The sequence below is a fragment of the Heptranchias perlo genome, unplaced genomic scaffold (genome assembly GCF_035084215.1).
Source record: "Heptranchias perlo isolate sHepPer1 unplaced genomic scaffold, sHepPer1.hap1 HAP1_SCAFFOLD_188, whole genome shotgun sequence".
Taxonomy (NCBI): domain Eukaryota; kingdom Metazoa; phylum Chordata; class Chondrichthyes; order Hexanchiformes; family Hexanchidae; genus Heptranchias; species Heptranchias perlo.
Window position 1 is genome coordinate 185,968 of NW_027139145.1, and position 16,202 is coordinate 202,169.

Sequence of the window (16,202 nt, forward strand, 5' to 3'; positions counted from 1 at the left end):
CTCATTTGAAACTTGGTAACATCTGGCAATGAAGTTCTCATTTGAGATGTGGCAACACCTGGCAATGAGGTTCTCATTTGAATTGCACTGAAGTGTCAGCCTGGATTTTGTGTTCAAGTTCCCGGATGGGGTTTAGACCTAACTCCCTTTGACTCAGAGGCGAGAGAGCTATCACTGAGAAAAAGTTCATTTTCACTGCAGTAAATGACAATAATGAAGCTACTTCTAACTTAATACCTTTTACGACATAGTTCAGCCTCACAGTCTGTAAACCGCAATTTTTCTGAAAAATTATTTAGATCAGGGAGTACAGAGTTCCTTGGAGCTGTCAATGGTTCGAATGGAAATAAAACAGGAACTTGAGTTACAGGAGGTCCCATTTCAGACACCTGAGCACAAAATCTAGGCTGTCAGTACTGAGGGAGCGCTGTACTGTCGGAGGGTCAGTACTGAGGGAGCGCTGCACTGTCGGAGGGTCAGTACTGAGGGAGCGCTGCACTGTCGGAGGGTCAGTACTGAGGGAGCGCTGTACTGTCGGAGGGTCAGTACTGAGGGAGCGCTGCACTGTCGGAGGGTCAGTACTGAGGGAGCGCTGCACTGTCGGAGGGTCAGTACTGAGGGAGTGCTGTACTGTCGGAGGGTCAGTACTGAGGGAGCGCTGCACTGTCGGAGGGTCAGTACTGAGGGTGCGCCGCACTGTCGGAGGGTCAGTACTGAGGGAGCGCTGCACTGTCGGAGGGTCAGTACTGAGGGAGTGCTGTACTGTCGGAGGGTCAGTACTGAGGGAGCGTTGCACTGTCGGAGGGTCAGTACTGAGGGAGCGCTGCACTGTCGGAGGGTCAGTACTGAGGGAGTGCTGCACTGTTGGAGGGTCAGTACTGAGGGAGTGCTGCACTGTCGGAGGGTCAGTACTGAGGGAGCGTCGCACTGTCGGAGGGTCAGTACTGAGGGAGCGCCGCACTGTCGGAGGGTCAGTACTGAGGGAGCGCCGCACTGTCGGAGGGTCAGTACTGAGGGAGTGCTGCACTGTCGGAGGGTCAGTACTGAGGGAGCGCTGCACTGTCGGAGGGTCAGTACTGAGGGAGTGCTGCACTGTCGGAGGGTTAGTACTGAGGGAGTGCTGCACTGTCGGAGGGTTAGTACTGAGGGAGTGCTGCACTGTCGGAGGGTCAGTACTGAGGGAGCGCTGCACTGTCGGAGGGTCAGTACTGAGGGAGTGCTGCACTGTCGGGGTTACCATCCTTTGGGTGAGCTCTCACGTGTATTTTAAAGATCCTGTGACCCTATTTCGATGAAGAGCAGGGGAGTTCTCTGGCCAAGATTTATCCCTCAACTAACATCGCGAAAACAAATGATCCATTCTCTCCGGTGCCCTGCTCCATATTTATCCATCAACCAACTCCCCTAAAAATCAAGTGATCTGCTCATTGTCTCTTTGCTGTTTGTGGGATCTTGCTGTGCGCAAATTGGCTGCAGTGTTTCCGACATTACAACAATGGGAACACTTCCAATATATTTCATTGGCTGCAAAGTGCTTTGGAACATAACGAGGTCATGAAAGGTGCGACATAAATGCAAACCTTGCTTTCTTTTGAAAAAATCTCTCATTGGAACTGGGTCTGGGAATTGTCCAGAAAATCACAGAGAAACATAATGGAATGGAGTTTGACAGGAATTGATCGCTGGACACTGGGCTCAGTCTGATATCAGCCCATGGAGACAGTAAATGATTGCTGGACAGTGGGCCCAGTCTGATATCAGCCCAAGGAGGCAGTAAATGATTGCTGGTCACTGGGCCCAGTCTGGTATCAGCCCATGGAGACAGTAAATGATCGCTGGACACTGGGCCCAGTCTGATATCAGCCCAAGGAGGCAGTAAATGATTGCTGGACACTGGGCCCAGTCTGATATCAGCCCAAGGAGGCAGTAAATGATTGCTGGTCACTGGGCCCAGTCTGATATCAGCCCAAGGAGGCAGTACATGGACGATTCATCATTTCTGCTGTAAATTTCTATATTTTGCTTGATTATCTTTGGTCCAGTGTGGATTTAAAACATAGAAACAGGAGGAGGCCATTCAGTCTCTCTAGCCTCTTCCGCCATTCATTGAGGTCATGGCTGATTTGTATCTTATCTCTATTTACCCACCTTAACTCCGGAACCTTTAATCCCCTCACCTAACACCAGTCTATCAATCTCAGTTTTGACATTTTCAATTGACCCCCAGCCTCAACAGTTTTTTGGGGGAGAGAGTTCCAGATTTCCACTCCCCTTTGTGTGAAGAAATGCTTCCTGACATCACCCCTGAACGGCCCAGCTCTAATTTAATGTTACGCCCCCTTGTTCTGGACTCTCCCACCAAAAGTATTTGCTGCATCCTGTGGACTACCTACATTTCCAAACACTAAACATATGAATTTTTAATGTCCATCCTGTTCTGTAGCTGGGAAAGAAGTATGGCGCCATATTCAGTGTTCGTCTGGGGACAAAGTTCTCGGTGGTGCTGGACGGTTACGCGATTGTGAAAGAAGCACTGGTACTGAATGGTGAGACCTTCTCTGGGCGACCGATCTCTCCATTATTCCTCAGACTAAAAGGACCACATGGTGAGTGACACTCTCTGCTCTCACAGTAGCTGCTCCTAATCCAACCTATGACCAGATTACATTGAAACAAACAAGTCTTTTCTTTCGCAGGGATTATATTTTCCAATGGCAGCGAGTGGAGAGAGCAGCGTCACTTTGCTCTGTCACACCTGAAGAACTTGCTCCCTCAGGTGAAACCCTGGATCACGGCAGAAGCCCAGTATTTGAGAACAGCATTTGAACAACACCACGGTAAATCGATTTCGGAAAGAGGTGATCAAGGAGATTATTGAGACTTTCGGAGTTTCTGTTCAGCGTTGAGTAAAAGAGAGAAGGAACTCCCATTTCCATAGCATCTTTCATGGCCTCAGGACATCCCAAAGCACCGTACAGCCAATGAAGTACTTTTGAAGTGTAGTCACTGTTGTAATGTAAGAAACATGGCAGCCAATATTTGCACAGCAAGATCCCACAAACAGCAAAGTGATAATGACCAGATCATCTGTTCTGGTGATCTTGGTTGAGGGATAAATATTGGCCAGGACACCGGGGAGAACTCCCCGTCTCTTCATCCAATAGTTGCACGGGATCTTTTATATTCACCTGACAGGGTCTCGGTTTAATGTTTCATCCAAAAGAAAGCTCCTCCAACAGTGCAGCACTCCCTCAGTACTGGCACTGGGAGTAACGGCCTGGATTATGGGGCTTAAATAAATGGAGTGGGCCTTAAACCTTCTGACTCAGAGGCAAGAGTGATGCCCACTGAGCAACGGCTGACATCTATCAAGCAGTATCAGTCCAAGATTTGAAATAGAATCCATGATTGAGGGGATTGTGGACAGTCTGGGGAAGGAGGGTTTGAATGGAATCCATGATTGAGGGGATTGTGGACAGTCTGGGGAAGGAGGGTTTGATTGGAATCAATGATTGAGAGGATTGTGTGGGGTATGGGGAAGGAGGGTTTGATTGGAATCAATGATTGAGGGGATTGTGGACAGTCAGGGGAAGGAGGGTTTGAATGGAATCAATGATTGAGGGGATTGTGGACAGTCTGGGGAAGGAGGGTTTGATTGGAATCAATGATTGAGGGGATTGTGGACAGTCTGGGGAAGGAGGGTTTGATTGGAATCAATGATTGAGAGGATTGTGGACAGTCTGGGGAAGGAGGGTTTGATTGGAATCAATGATTGAGGGGATTGTGGACAGTCTGGGGAAGGAGGGTTTGATTGGAATCAATGATTGAGAGGATTGTGTGGGGTATGGGGAAGGAGGGTTTGATTGGAATCAATGATTGAGGGGATTGTGGACAATCTGGGGAAGGAGGGTTTGAATGGAATCAATGATTGAGGGGATTGTGGACAGTCAGGGGAAGGAGGGTTTGAATGGAATCAATGATTGAGGGGATTGTGGACAGTCTGGGGAAGGAGGGTTTGAATGGAATCAATGATTGAGGGGATTGTGGACAGTCTGGGGAAGGAGGGTTTGATTGGAATCAATGATTGAGGGGATTGTGGACAGTCAGGGGAAGGAGAGTTTGATTGGAATCAATGATTGAGGGGATTGTGGACAGTCTGGGGAAGGAGGGTTTGATGCAGGAAAAGGTAATTTCATGGTGCAATTTCTCTTCCAATTTCACCCATTTACTCAACCACACCTCACATTCAGCATTTCCCTCCATCAGCATCCCTCTGCTCCTCGATGTATCTCAGCCTCACTTTGCTTTGTTACTTCCTATCGTCCATATTCCCATTCCTCTGTTAAACATATCGAACCAGAGGGGGAGATGAGGAGGATGTTTTTTACACAGCGAGTTGTGATGATCTGGAATGCTCTGCCTGAAAGGGCGGTGGAAGCAGATTCAATAGTAACTTTCAAAAGGGGATTGGATAAATACTCGAAGGGGAAAAATTTACAGGGTATGGGGAAAGAGCAAGGAGGGGTGCAACTAATTAGATAGCTCTTTCAAAGAGCCGGCAGAGGCACGATGGGCCGAATGGCCAACTATGATTCCATGGTTGTACATTAACTGCATTTTCAGGTGAGTAAAATTGACCAGACTGATGCTGCCCTCCCTTAACACCCTGTAGCAGGAGCCACAAGGCAGAGCAACTGGCAGATTTCTCTCACAATAGCCCAGTATTAGGGAAGCCATTTGCAACACTGCTGCACTGCATTAGATCAACTAACCCAGCGGAAACCTGTCGCCAACTGTTTCTGAGCCTCAGTAACAGATCGTACATGAGTTTACTCATTGAGCGATCAGAGGACTGGAGAGTATTACTGCTATTAACTCTCAGTAATTAAACGATCCCCTAATACCAAATCAAAACTTACTGTGTTTAATATCGCACTTCACAGATCAGCCCTTTGACCCTCACTTGGATATCAACCAGTCTGTCTACAGTACAATGTACCAAGTGTTGTTTGGTCATCGCCTTGACTACAAGAACCCCACCTTCAGGGCTTTCATGCATCACTTCATGAACATAACCGACATCGTCCCCAGCAGCAGTGTGAAGGTGAGTAAAACCTCGGGGTCAGAGCTGCAAATGACCGATACATTCTCATCACTGAGACACTTACTTACAGGTGGTTCACAATCAAGGTCAAGTGAACTGTTCTCAATTGCTGCGAGACGACGAGAGGTAACAAACAGAATGTAGAGAAAGAAATACAGAAGAAAAGAGGGAAGAAGGTAGAGAGAGAAATATAGAATGATGGAGGGAAGAAAGGAGAGTGAGAAATATGGAGTGATAGTGGAATGAAGGTCGAGTGAGAAATATGGAGTGATAGAATGATGAAGGAAGAGTGAGAAATATGGAGTGATGGTGGAATGAATGTTGAGTGAGAAATGTTGATTAATAGAGGGATGAAGGTTGAGTGAGTAATGTATGAGTTATATAAAGGGATGAATGTTGAGTGAGTATTATAGAGAGATACCGGGATAATTGTGGGACCTAGGAACAAGAACAGGCCATTCATAGAATCATAAAATCTCCCAGCACAAGAGAAGTCCTTTTGGCCCCTCCTGCCTGTGCCTCCATTCAATGAGGTCATGGATGAACTGTATCCTTACTCCTTCTCATTTCCTTGCTTTCATATGATATTATCATAGCATTGTCATGGTATTTTTAAAAATTATTCGTTCATGGGATGTGGGCATCGTTGGCGAGGCTGGCATTTATTGCCCATCCCTAATTGCCCTTGAGAAGGTGGTGGTGAGCCGCCTTCTTGAACCGCTGCAGTCCGTGTGGTGACGGTTCTCCCACAGTGCTGTTAGGAAGGGAGTTCCAGGATTTTGACCCAGTGACGATGAAGGAACGGCGATATATTTCCAAGTCGGGATGGTGTGTGACTTGGAGGGGAACGTGCAGGTGGTGTTGTTCCCATGTGCCTGCTGCACTTGTCCTTCTAGGTGGTAGAGGTCGCGGGTTTGGGAGTTGCTGTCGAAGATGCCTTGGCGAGTTGCTGCAGTGCATCCTGTGGATGGTACACACTGCAGCCACAGTGCGCCGGTGGTGAAGGGAGTGAATGTTTAGGGTGGTGGACGGGGTGCCAATCAAGCGGGCTGCGTTGTCCTGGATGGTGTAGAGCTTCTTCAGTGTTGTTGGAGCTGCACTCATCCAGGCAAGTGGAGAGTATTCCATCACACTCCTGACTTGTGCCTTGTAGATGGTGGAAAGGCTTTGGGGAGTCAGGAGGTGAGTCACTCGCCGCAGAATACCCAGCCTCTGACCTGCTCTCGTAGCCACAGTATTTATATGGCTGGTCCAGTTAAGTTTCTGGTCAATGGTGACCCCCAGGATGTTGATGGTGGGGGATTGTATTATACAGCACAGAAGGAGACCATTCGGCCCATCATGCTTTTGCTGGCTCTTAGGCAGAGCTATCCAATAGTCCCACTCCCCTGCTCTGTCCCCATAGACCTGTAATTTGTTCCCTTCAACTATTTATCGAATTCCCTTTTGAAAGTTACCATTGAATCTGTTTCCACCGCCTTTTCAGGCAGTGCATTCCAGATCATAACAACTCGCTGCGTAAAAAAATTGTTTCTTCATGCCATCTCTGGCTCTTTTACCGATCACCTTAAATCCGTGTCCTCTGGTTACTGACCCTTCTTCCACTGGCAAAAGTTTCTCCTTTTTTGGTCTATCAAAACTGTTCATGATTTTGAACACCTCTATCAAATCTCCCCTCAACCTTCTCTGCTCTAAGGAGAACAATCCCAGCTTCTCCAGTCTATCCACATAACTGAAGTCCCTCATCCCTGGTACCATTCTAGTAAATCTCCTCTGCACCCTCTCTAAGGCCTTGACATCCTTCCTAAAGTGTGGTGCCCAGAATTGAACACAATACTCCAGCTGAGGCCTAACCAGTGATTTATAAAGGTTTAGCATAACTTCCTTGCTTTTGTCCTCTGTGCCTCTATTAATAAAGCTCAGGATCTCATATGCTTTTTAACAGCCTTCTCTTAATACTCTGGGCTAGAAAAAATGTATAGATCTCTGATTTAAAATTATTGATTGAGCTAGCATCTACTGCTCTCTGTAGGAGAGAGTTCCACACTTCTCCCACCCTTTGTGTGAAGAAGTGCTTTCTAACTTCTCTCCTGAATGGCCTGGCTCTGATTTTAAGATTATGTCCCCTTGTCCGAGACTCCCCCACCAGTGGAAAAAGTTTCTCTCTATCTACCCTATCAATTCCTTTCAAAATCCTAAAAACCTCAATCAAATCGCCCCTTAACCTTCTATATACCAGGGAATACAAGCCTAGTTTATGTAATCTCTCCTCATGATCTAACCCTTGGAGCCCTGGTAATATTCTGGTGAATCTGCGCTGCTCTCCCTCCAAGGCCATTATATCCTTTCTAAGGTGCGATGCCCAGAGCTGTACACAGTGCTCCAGATATGGTCTAACCAGGGCTTTGTATAGCAGTAGCAAAACTTCCTCCCCTTTATATTCTAGCCCTCTAGTTATGAAGGCTAACATTCCATTAGCCTTTTTGATTATTTTTGTACCTGTCCACTACATTTTAATGATCAGTGTACATGGACCCCTAATTCTCTTTGGGCCTCCACTGTTCCTAACTTTTCACCATTTAGAAAGTACTCTGGTTGATCCTTTTTTGGTCCAAAATGGATGACCTCATACTTACCTGTGTTGAAATCCATCTGCCACAGTTTTGCCCACTCACATAATCTATCAATGTCTTTGTAATTTTATGCTCCCATCTACACTACTCACTATGCCACCAATCGTTGTGTAATTGGTAAACTTGGATATATAGCTCCCTATTGTGTCATCTAAATCATTAATAAATAATTAGATTACATACACATTATCCCTACTCTCTGTCTTCCACCGCCTAACCAATCTTCTAACCAGGTCAATAATTTGCCTTCAATTCCATGAGTTTTAAGTTTAGCTAACAGTCTCTCATGTGGAACCTTATCGAATGCCTTCTGGAAGTCCAAATAAACTATATCCACAGATATCCAGTTACAACCTCAAAAAATTCAATTCGGATCATCAGGCGTGACCTCCCCTTTACAAACCCATGTTGGCTCTCTCTAATCAGCGGAAATGTCTCTTAGTGCTCAGTCACTCTGGCCTTAATTCTAGATTCCAATAACTCCCCCACAGCAGATGTTAGACTAACCGATCTATAATTGCCTGGTTTCTCTCACCTTTCTTAAATAATGGAGTTACATTTGCAATTTTCCAATCTGAAGGGACAATTCCTGAATCGAGTGCACTTTGGAAGATTATGGCTAAAGTATCTGCAATTTCCTCACCTATTGCCTTTAAAACCCTGAGGGGGAAACCATCAGGTCCTGGGGATTGGTCAGTCCTTAGTGCCACTATCTTTGCTAATGCTGTTTCCTTCCTTACTTTAACTTTAGTGAGTTCCAGTCCTTGATTCATCATTAGTGTCTCTGGAATATCAGATATATTATTCTCTTCCTCTACTGTGAAGACTGACGCAAAGTAATTCATAGTATCATAGTACGCATAGCACAGGAGGAGGCCATTCGGCCCATCGTTGAAAGAGCTATCCATTTAGTCCCATTCCCCTGCTCTTTCCCCATAGCCCTGTAGTTTTTCCTCTTCAAGTATTTATCCAATTCCCTTTTGAAAGTTATTATTGAATCTGCTTCCAGAATTATTCAACAAGTCTACTATTTCCTTCTTTTCACTTGCAATATTACCCACATCAGTTTTTAAAGGGCCCACATTACCCTCGACTACCCCTTTTCTACTAATATCATTGTAAAAGCTTTTTGTGTTAATCTTGATCTCCCTCACAGGTTTCTTTTCCTATTCCCTTTTTGCAGCTCTTACTATACATTTGTCTTTCTTTGCTGTTCTTTATATCTCTCCTAGTCTCCTCAATCTACACTATTCTTTGCACTTTTGTCTGCTCTTTCCTTTATTTTTATGTTATTTCTCACCTCTTTTATCGACCCTGGCTGTTTTATTCAGTAAGTCGAACTCTTGCCCCTTAGGGGTATACTGGTCCTGTATTAAACTAAATTCATTTTTGAACACCTCCCACTGTTCGTCTGTAATTTTACCTGATAACAGTTTTAACCAGTTTGCTGTCATCAGTCTCCGTCTCATTCTGTTAAAGTTAACCTCACCAAAATCTAGAATCTCAGTAACTGTGTTAAGTTTCTCCTTTTCAAACCCAACATTGAATTCAATATTATTATGATCACCATTCAATAAATGTTCCCTTACTGTTAGATTATTATCTAAGTCTGGCTCATCACTCACTATTAAATCTAGTATGGCCTGTCCCCTTGTTGGTTCTGGAAAATATTGCTCCAGAAAACTATCCTGAATGTACTCAAGAAATTCACTACCTTTCTGACTTGAGCTACTTTGCTCGTCCCAATCTATATGAGAATTAAAGTCTTCCATTAAAACAACTCTGCTTTTGCTATAAGCCTCTCCAATCTCTGAATTAATACATTCTGCCACTTCATTGCCGCTATCAGGCGACCTGTAGACAACTCCCATTACAGTTTTAAGTCCTCTCTTATTCCTCAATTATAACCATAGAGTCTCTGCTAATTGTCTTCCCATACCTATATCCTCTTTACGAACGTTGTAATAGTATCTTTCATAAAATCATAGAATCATAGAAAATTTATGCCACAGATGGAGGCCATTCGGCCCATCATGTCCACGCCAGCTGAAAATGAGCCACCCAGCCTAATCCCACTTTCCAGCACTTGGTCCGTAGCCCTGCAGGTTACAGCACTTCAGGTGCACATCCAGCATGAGTTGAGGGTTTCTGCCTCTCCCACCCTCTCAGGCAGTGAGTTCCAGACCCCCACCACCCTCTGGGTGAAAAACAATTTCCTCATTTCCCCTCTAATCCTTCTACCAATCACTTTAAATCTATGCCCCCTGGTTATTGACCTCTCCGCTCAGGGAAATAGGTCCTTCCTATCCACTCTATCTAGGCCCCTCATAATTTTGTACACCTCAATTAAACCTCCCCTCAGCCTCCTCTGTTCCAATGAAAACAACCCCAGCCTATCCAATCTTTCCTCATAGCTAAAATTCTCCAGTCCTGGCAACATCCTTGTAAATCTCCTCTGTACCCTCCAGAGCAATCACATCTTTCCTGTAATGTAGTGACCAGAACTGTACTCAGTACTCAAGCTGTGGCCTAGTGTTTTATACAGTTCCAGCATAACATCCCTGCTCTTATATTCTACGCCTCGGCTAATAAAGGACAGTATCCCGTATGCCTTCTTAACCACCTTATCTACCTGTCCTGTTACCTTCAGAGATCTGTGGCCATGCACTCCAAGGTCCCTCACTTCCTCTACACCTCTCAGTATCCTCCCATTTATTGTGTATTCCCTTGCCTTGTTTGCCCTCCCCAAATGCATTACCTCACACTTCTCCGGATTGAATTCCATTTGCCACTTTCCTGCCCATCTGACCAGTCCATTGATATCTTCCTGCAGTCTACAGCTTTCCTCCTCACTATCAACAACACGGCCAATTTTTGTATCATCTGCAAACTTCTTAATCGTGCCCCCTACATTTAAGTCTAAATCATTAATATATACCACAAAAAGCAAGGGACCAAGTACTGAGCCCTGCGGAACCCCACTGGAAACAGCCTTCCAGTCACAAAAACACCCATCGACCATCACCTTTGCTTCCTGCCACTGAGCCACTTTTGAATCCAACTTGCTACTTTCCCACATAAAGAGTAATGAAAATTTGGAACTGTCTTCACCCAAAAGGTTGTGGATGCTGGGGGCCAATTGAAATGTTTAAGATTGAAATCAATAGATTCTGGTTGGGTAAGGGTATCATGGGTTATGGTGCAAAGGCGGGTAAATGAAGTTGAAGTACAGATCAGTCATGATCTAAATGAATAGCTGAGCAGGCTTGAGGGGATGAATGGCCTCCTCATGTTTGTGTGTAACAGGCTCGAGGGGCTGAATGGCCTCCTCGTGCTAAGAACATAAGAAACATAAGAAATAGGAGTAGCCCATTCGACCCCTCGAGCCTGCTCCACCATTCAATCAGATCATGTCTGATCTTCGACCTCAACTCCACTTTCCCGCCCAATCCCCATATCTCTTGATTCCCCGAGAGTCCAAAAATCTATCACTCTCAGCCTTGAATATATTCAGTGACTGAGCATCCACAGCCCTCTGGGGTAGAGAATTCCAAAGATTCACAACCCTCTGAGTGAAGAAATTCCTCCTCATCTCAGTCTTAAATGACCGACCCCTTATCCTGAGACTATACCCCCTAGTTCTAGACTCTCCAACCAGAGGAAACAGCCTCTACCCTGTAAAGCCCACTCAGAATCTTATATGTTTCAATGACATCACCTCTCATTCCTCTAAACTCCAGCGAGTATAGGCCCATGTGTTACACAGGCTCGAGGGTCTGAATGACCTCCTCGTGTTGCTATGTTACAGGCTCGAGGGTCTGAATGGCCTCCTCCTGTTCCTATGTTACAGGCTCGAGGGTCTGAATGGCCTCCTCCTGTTCCTATGTTACAGGCTTGAGGGGCTGAATGGCCTCCTCCTGTTCCTATGCAACAGGCTTGAGGGGCTGAATGGCCTCCTCCTGTTCCTATGCAACAGGCTCGGGGGGCTGAATGGCCTCCTCGTGTTGCTATGTTACAGGCTCGAGGGGCTGAATGGCTTAATCCTGTTCCTGTGTAATGGGTTTGATGGGCTGAATGGCCTCCTGTTGCTGGTGAAGCAGCAGCATTAGGCAGGAGATTGTTAATGAGAGAAGATCCTGAGGATCGGGTGGTGAAGGTTGCCATTGTGCAATGGAGGAAGGTGGAGTGAGGTCCGGGGGATGAGAGGAGGACGGTGCAACTGGAAAGGGCCGAGACCGTTGCGGTTTTTGAGGAATGTGATTGCCTGAGGATCAAGATTCCTCACATTGCTCGAGTTAGTAAATTAAATCGATCAATTGCGAGGCTAAGAGCGGTTAACATTACCCAGAGTGCAGCATCTGGGAACATCCCCCCCCCAACCCCCCCCCTCCACCCCCCCCACCCCACCCCTCACCCCCACCCCCCCCACCCCACCCCTCACCCCCACCCCTCACCCCATCCCCCCACCCTCCACCCCCACCCCACCCCACCCCCCACCCCATCCCACACCCCACCCACCCCCCACCCCACCCCAACCCCCACCCCCCACCCCATCCCTCACCCCACCCCCCACCCCACCCCCCCCACCCCCACCCCTCACCCCAACCCCCACCCCATCCCTCACCCCACCCCCCACCCCACCCCCCCCACCCCCACCCCTCACCCCAACCCCCACCCACACCCCACCCCATCCCTCACCCCACCCCAACCCCCAACCCCCACCCCATCCCTCACCCCACCCCCCACCCCACCCCCCCCACCCCCACCCCTCACCCCAACCCCCACCCACACCCCACCCCACCCCCCCACCCCCCACCCCATCCCTCACCCCACCCCTCACCCCAACCCCCACCCACACCCCACCCCACCCCCCCAACCCCCACCCCCCACCCCATCCCTCACCCCACCCCCCACCCCACCCCCACCCCATCCCCCACCCCCATCCCCCACCCCCATCCCTCACCCCCACCCGCAACCCCATCCCCCACCCCCATCCCTCACCCCACCCCCCCACCTCACCCCCCACCCCACCCCCCACCCCATCCCTCACCCCACCCCCCACCCCATCCCTCACCCCACCCCATCCCTCACCCCACCCCCCACCCCACCACACTGCCCCTCGAGCCTGCTCCACCATTCAACAAGATCATGGCTGATCTTCTACCTCAACTCCATTTTCCTGCACTATCCCCATATCCCTTGATGCCTTTAATATCTAGAAATCTATCGATCTCTGTTTTGAATGTACTCAATGACGGAGCCTCCACAGCCCTCAGGGGTAGAGAATTCCAAAGATTCACCACCCTCTCAGTGAAGAAACTTCTCATCTCAGTCCTAAATGTCCTACCCCGTATCCTGAGACTGTGACCCCTCGTTCTGGACCCCCCAGCCAGGAGAAGCATCCTCTCTGCATCCTGTCTGTCTAGCCCTGTCAGAATTTATATGTTTCAATGAGATCCCCTCTCATTCTTCTAAACTCGAGTGAATACAGGCCGAGTCGACCCAATCTCTCCTCATACGACAGTCCTGCCATCCCAGGAATCAGTCTGGTGAACCTTCGCTGCTCTCTCTCTATGGCAAGTATATCCTTTCTTAGGTAAGGAGACCAAAACTGCACACAATACTCCAGGTGTGGTCTCACCAAGACCCTGTATAACTGCAGTAAGAGAGGAAAGGAATGTTAACATGTCCAGATCCATGACACAGCGTCCAAAGATGTAAAGATTAACATTATATTCCTCTCTCCATAGATTTTTCCTGCACCTCTGAGTGTTTCCAGCACTTTCTGCTTTGATTTCAAATCTCGAGCATCTGTGGTGTGGTCAATGGGAGGTGGTCAATGGGAGGTGGTCGATGGGTGGTGGGCAATGGGTGGTGGTCGATGGGTGGTGTGGACGATGGGTGGTGGTCGATGGGTGGTGGTCGATGGGTGGTGTGGTCGATGGGTCATGTGGTCGATGGGTGGTGTGGTCGATGGGTGGTGGTCAATGGATGGTGGTCGATGGGAGGTGTGGTCGATGGGTGGTGGTCGATGGGTGGTGTGGTCGATGGGTGGTGTGGTCGATGGGTGGTGTGGTCGATGGGTGGTGGTCGATGGGTGGTGTGTCAATGGGTTGTGTGTTCGATGGGTGGTGTGGTCGATGGGTGGTGTGGTCGATGGGTGGTGTGGTCGATGGGTGGTGTGATCGATGGGTGGTGTGGTCGATGGGTGGTGGTCAATGGGTGGTGTGATCGAGGGGTGGTGGTCGATGGGTGGTGGTCGATGGGTGGTGTGGTCGATGGGTGGTGTGGTCAATGGGTGGTGGTCGATGGGTGGTGGTCGATGGGTGGTGTGGTCGATGGGAGGTGTGATCGATGGGTGGTGGTGGTCGATGGGTGGTGGTCGATGGGTGGTGTGATCGAGGGGTGGTGGTCGATGGGTGGTGTGGTCGATGGGTGGTGGTCAATGGGTGGTGTGATCGAGGGGTGGTGGTCGATGGGTGGTGTGATCGAGGGGTGGTGGTCGATGGGTGGTGTGGTCGATGGGTGGTGTGGTCGATGGGTGGTGTGGTCGATGGGTGGTGTGGTCGATGGGTGGTGGTCAATGGGTGGTGTGATCGAGGGGTGGTGGTCGATGGGTGGTGTGGTCGATGGGTGGTGTGGTCGATGGGTGGTGTGGTCGATGGGTGGTGTGTCAATGGGTGGTGGTCGATGGGTGATGTGATCGATGGGTGGTGTGGTCGATGGGTGGTGGTCGATGGGTGGTGTGTCAATGGGTGGTGGTCGATGGGAGGTGTGATCGATGGGTGGTGGTCGATGGGAGGTGTGGTCGATGGGTGGTGTTGTCGAGGGGTGGTGGTCGATGGGTGGTGTGTCAATGGGTTGTGTGGTCGATGGGTGGTGGTCGATGGGTGGTGTGTCAATGGGTTGTGTGGTCGATGGGTGGTGGTCGATGGGTGGTGTGGTCGATGGGTGGTGGTCGATGGGTGGTGGTCGATGGGAGGTGTGGTCGATGGGTGGTGGTCAATGGGTGATGTGGTCGATGGGTGGTGTGGTCGATGGGTGGTGGTCGATGGGTGGTGTGGTCGATGGGTGGTGGTCAATGGGTGGTGGTCGATGGGAGGTGTGGTCGATGGGTGGTGGTCGATGGGTGGTGTGGTCGATGGGTGGTGTGGTCAATGGGTGGTGGTCGATGGGTGGTGGTCGATGGGTGGTGTGGTCGATGGGTGGTGGTCGATGGGTGGTGGTCGATGGGAGGTGTGATCGATTGGTGGTGGTCGATGGGAGGTGTGGTTGATGGGTGGTGTTGTCGAGGGGTGGTGGTCGATGGGTGGTGTGGTCGATGGGTGGTGTGGTCGATGGGTGGTGTGGTCGATGGGTGGTGGTCGATGGGTGGTGGTCTATGGGAGGTGGTCGATGGGTGGTGTGGTCAATGGGAGGTGGTCGATGGGTGGTGTGGTCGATGGGTGGTGTGGTCAATGGGTGGTGGTCGATGGGTGGTGTGGTCGATGGGTGGTGTGGTCGATGGGTGGTGTGGTCGAGGGGTGGTGGTCGATGGGTGGTGGTCTATGGGAGGTGGTCGATGGGTGGTGTGGTCAATGGGAGGTGGTCGATGGGTGGTGTGGTCGATGGGTGGTGTGGTCAATGGGTGGTGGTCGATGGGAGGTGTGATCGATGGGTGGTGGTCAATGGGTGGTGTGGTCGATGGGTGGTGTGATCCATGGGTGGTGGTGGTGGATGGGTGGTGGTCGATGGGTGGTGGTCAATGGGTGGTGTGGTCAATGGGTGGTGGTCGATGGGTGGTGTGGTCGATGTGTGGTGTGTTCGATGTGTGTTGGTCGATGGGTGGTCTGGTCGATGGGTGGTGGTCGATGGGAGGTGTGATCGAGGGGTGGTGGTCGATTGGTGGTGTGATCGAGGGGTGGTGGTCGATTGGTGGTGTGGTCGATGGGTGGTGTGATCGATGGGTGGTGGTCGATGGGTGGTGTGCTCGATGGGTGGTGGTCGATGGGTGGTGTGGTTGATGGGTGGTGTGATCGATGGGTGGTGGTCGATGGGTGGTGTGATCGATGGGTGGTGGTGGATGGGTGGTGTGATCGATGGGTGGTGGTCGATGGGAGGTGGTCGATGTGTGGTGGTCGATGGGTGGTGTGGTCAATGGGAGGATAGTCGATGGGTGGTGTGGTCGATGGCTGGTGTGGTCGATGGGAGGTGGTCGATGGGTGGTGTGGTCAATGGGAGGATAGTCGATGGGTGGTGTGGTCGATGGGTGGTGTGGTCGATGGGTGGTGTGGTCGATGGGTGGTGGTCGATGGGTGGTGTGGTCAATGGGAGGATAGTCGATGGGTGGTGTGATCGAGGGGTGGTGTGGTCAATGGGTGGTGGTCGATGGGTGGTGTGATCGAGGGGTGGTGGTCGATGGGTGGTGTGGTCGAGGGGTGGTGGTTGATGGGTGGTGTGATCGATGGGTGGTGGTCGATGGGTGG

General features: G+C 49.7%; 1 protein-coding gene across 3 annotated transcripts in view; it reads left to right on the top strand.

Moving 5' to 3' along the window:
- Positions 1–16,202, top strand: part of LOC137309878 (cytochrome P450 2J2-like) — a 65,679-nt gene that overhangs the window by 11,852 nt on the left and 37,625 nt on the right. For 2 of the 3 annotated variants that reach the window (XM_067977896.1, XM_067977893.1), the window contains exons 2-4: positions 2,444–2,606; positions 2,697–2,858; positions 4,944–5,104. In XM_067977896.1, the coding sequence (XP_067833997.1) occupies positions 2,444–2,606; positions 2,697–2,858; positions 4,944–5,104 (486 nt within the window). The remainder of the gene's footprint in view (positions 1–2,443; positions 2,607–2,696; positions 2,859–4,943; positions 5,105–16,202) is intronic. The other variant, XM_067977895.1, reaches the window with a different exon arrangement.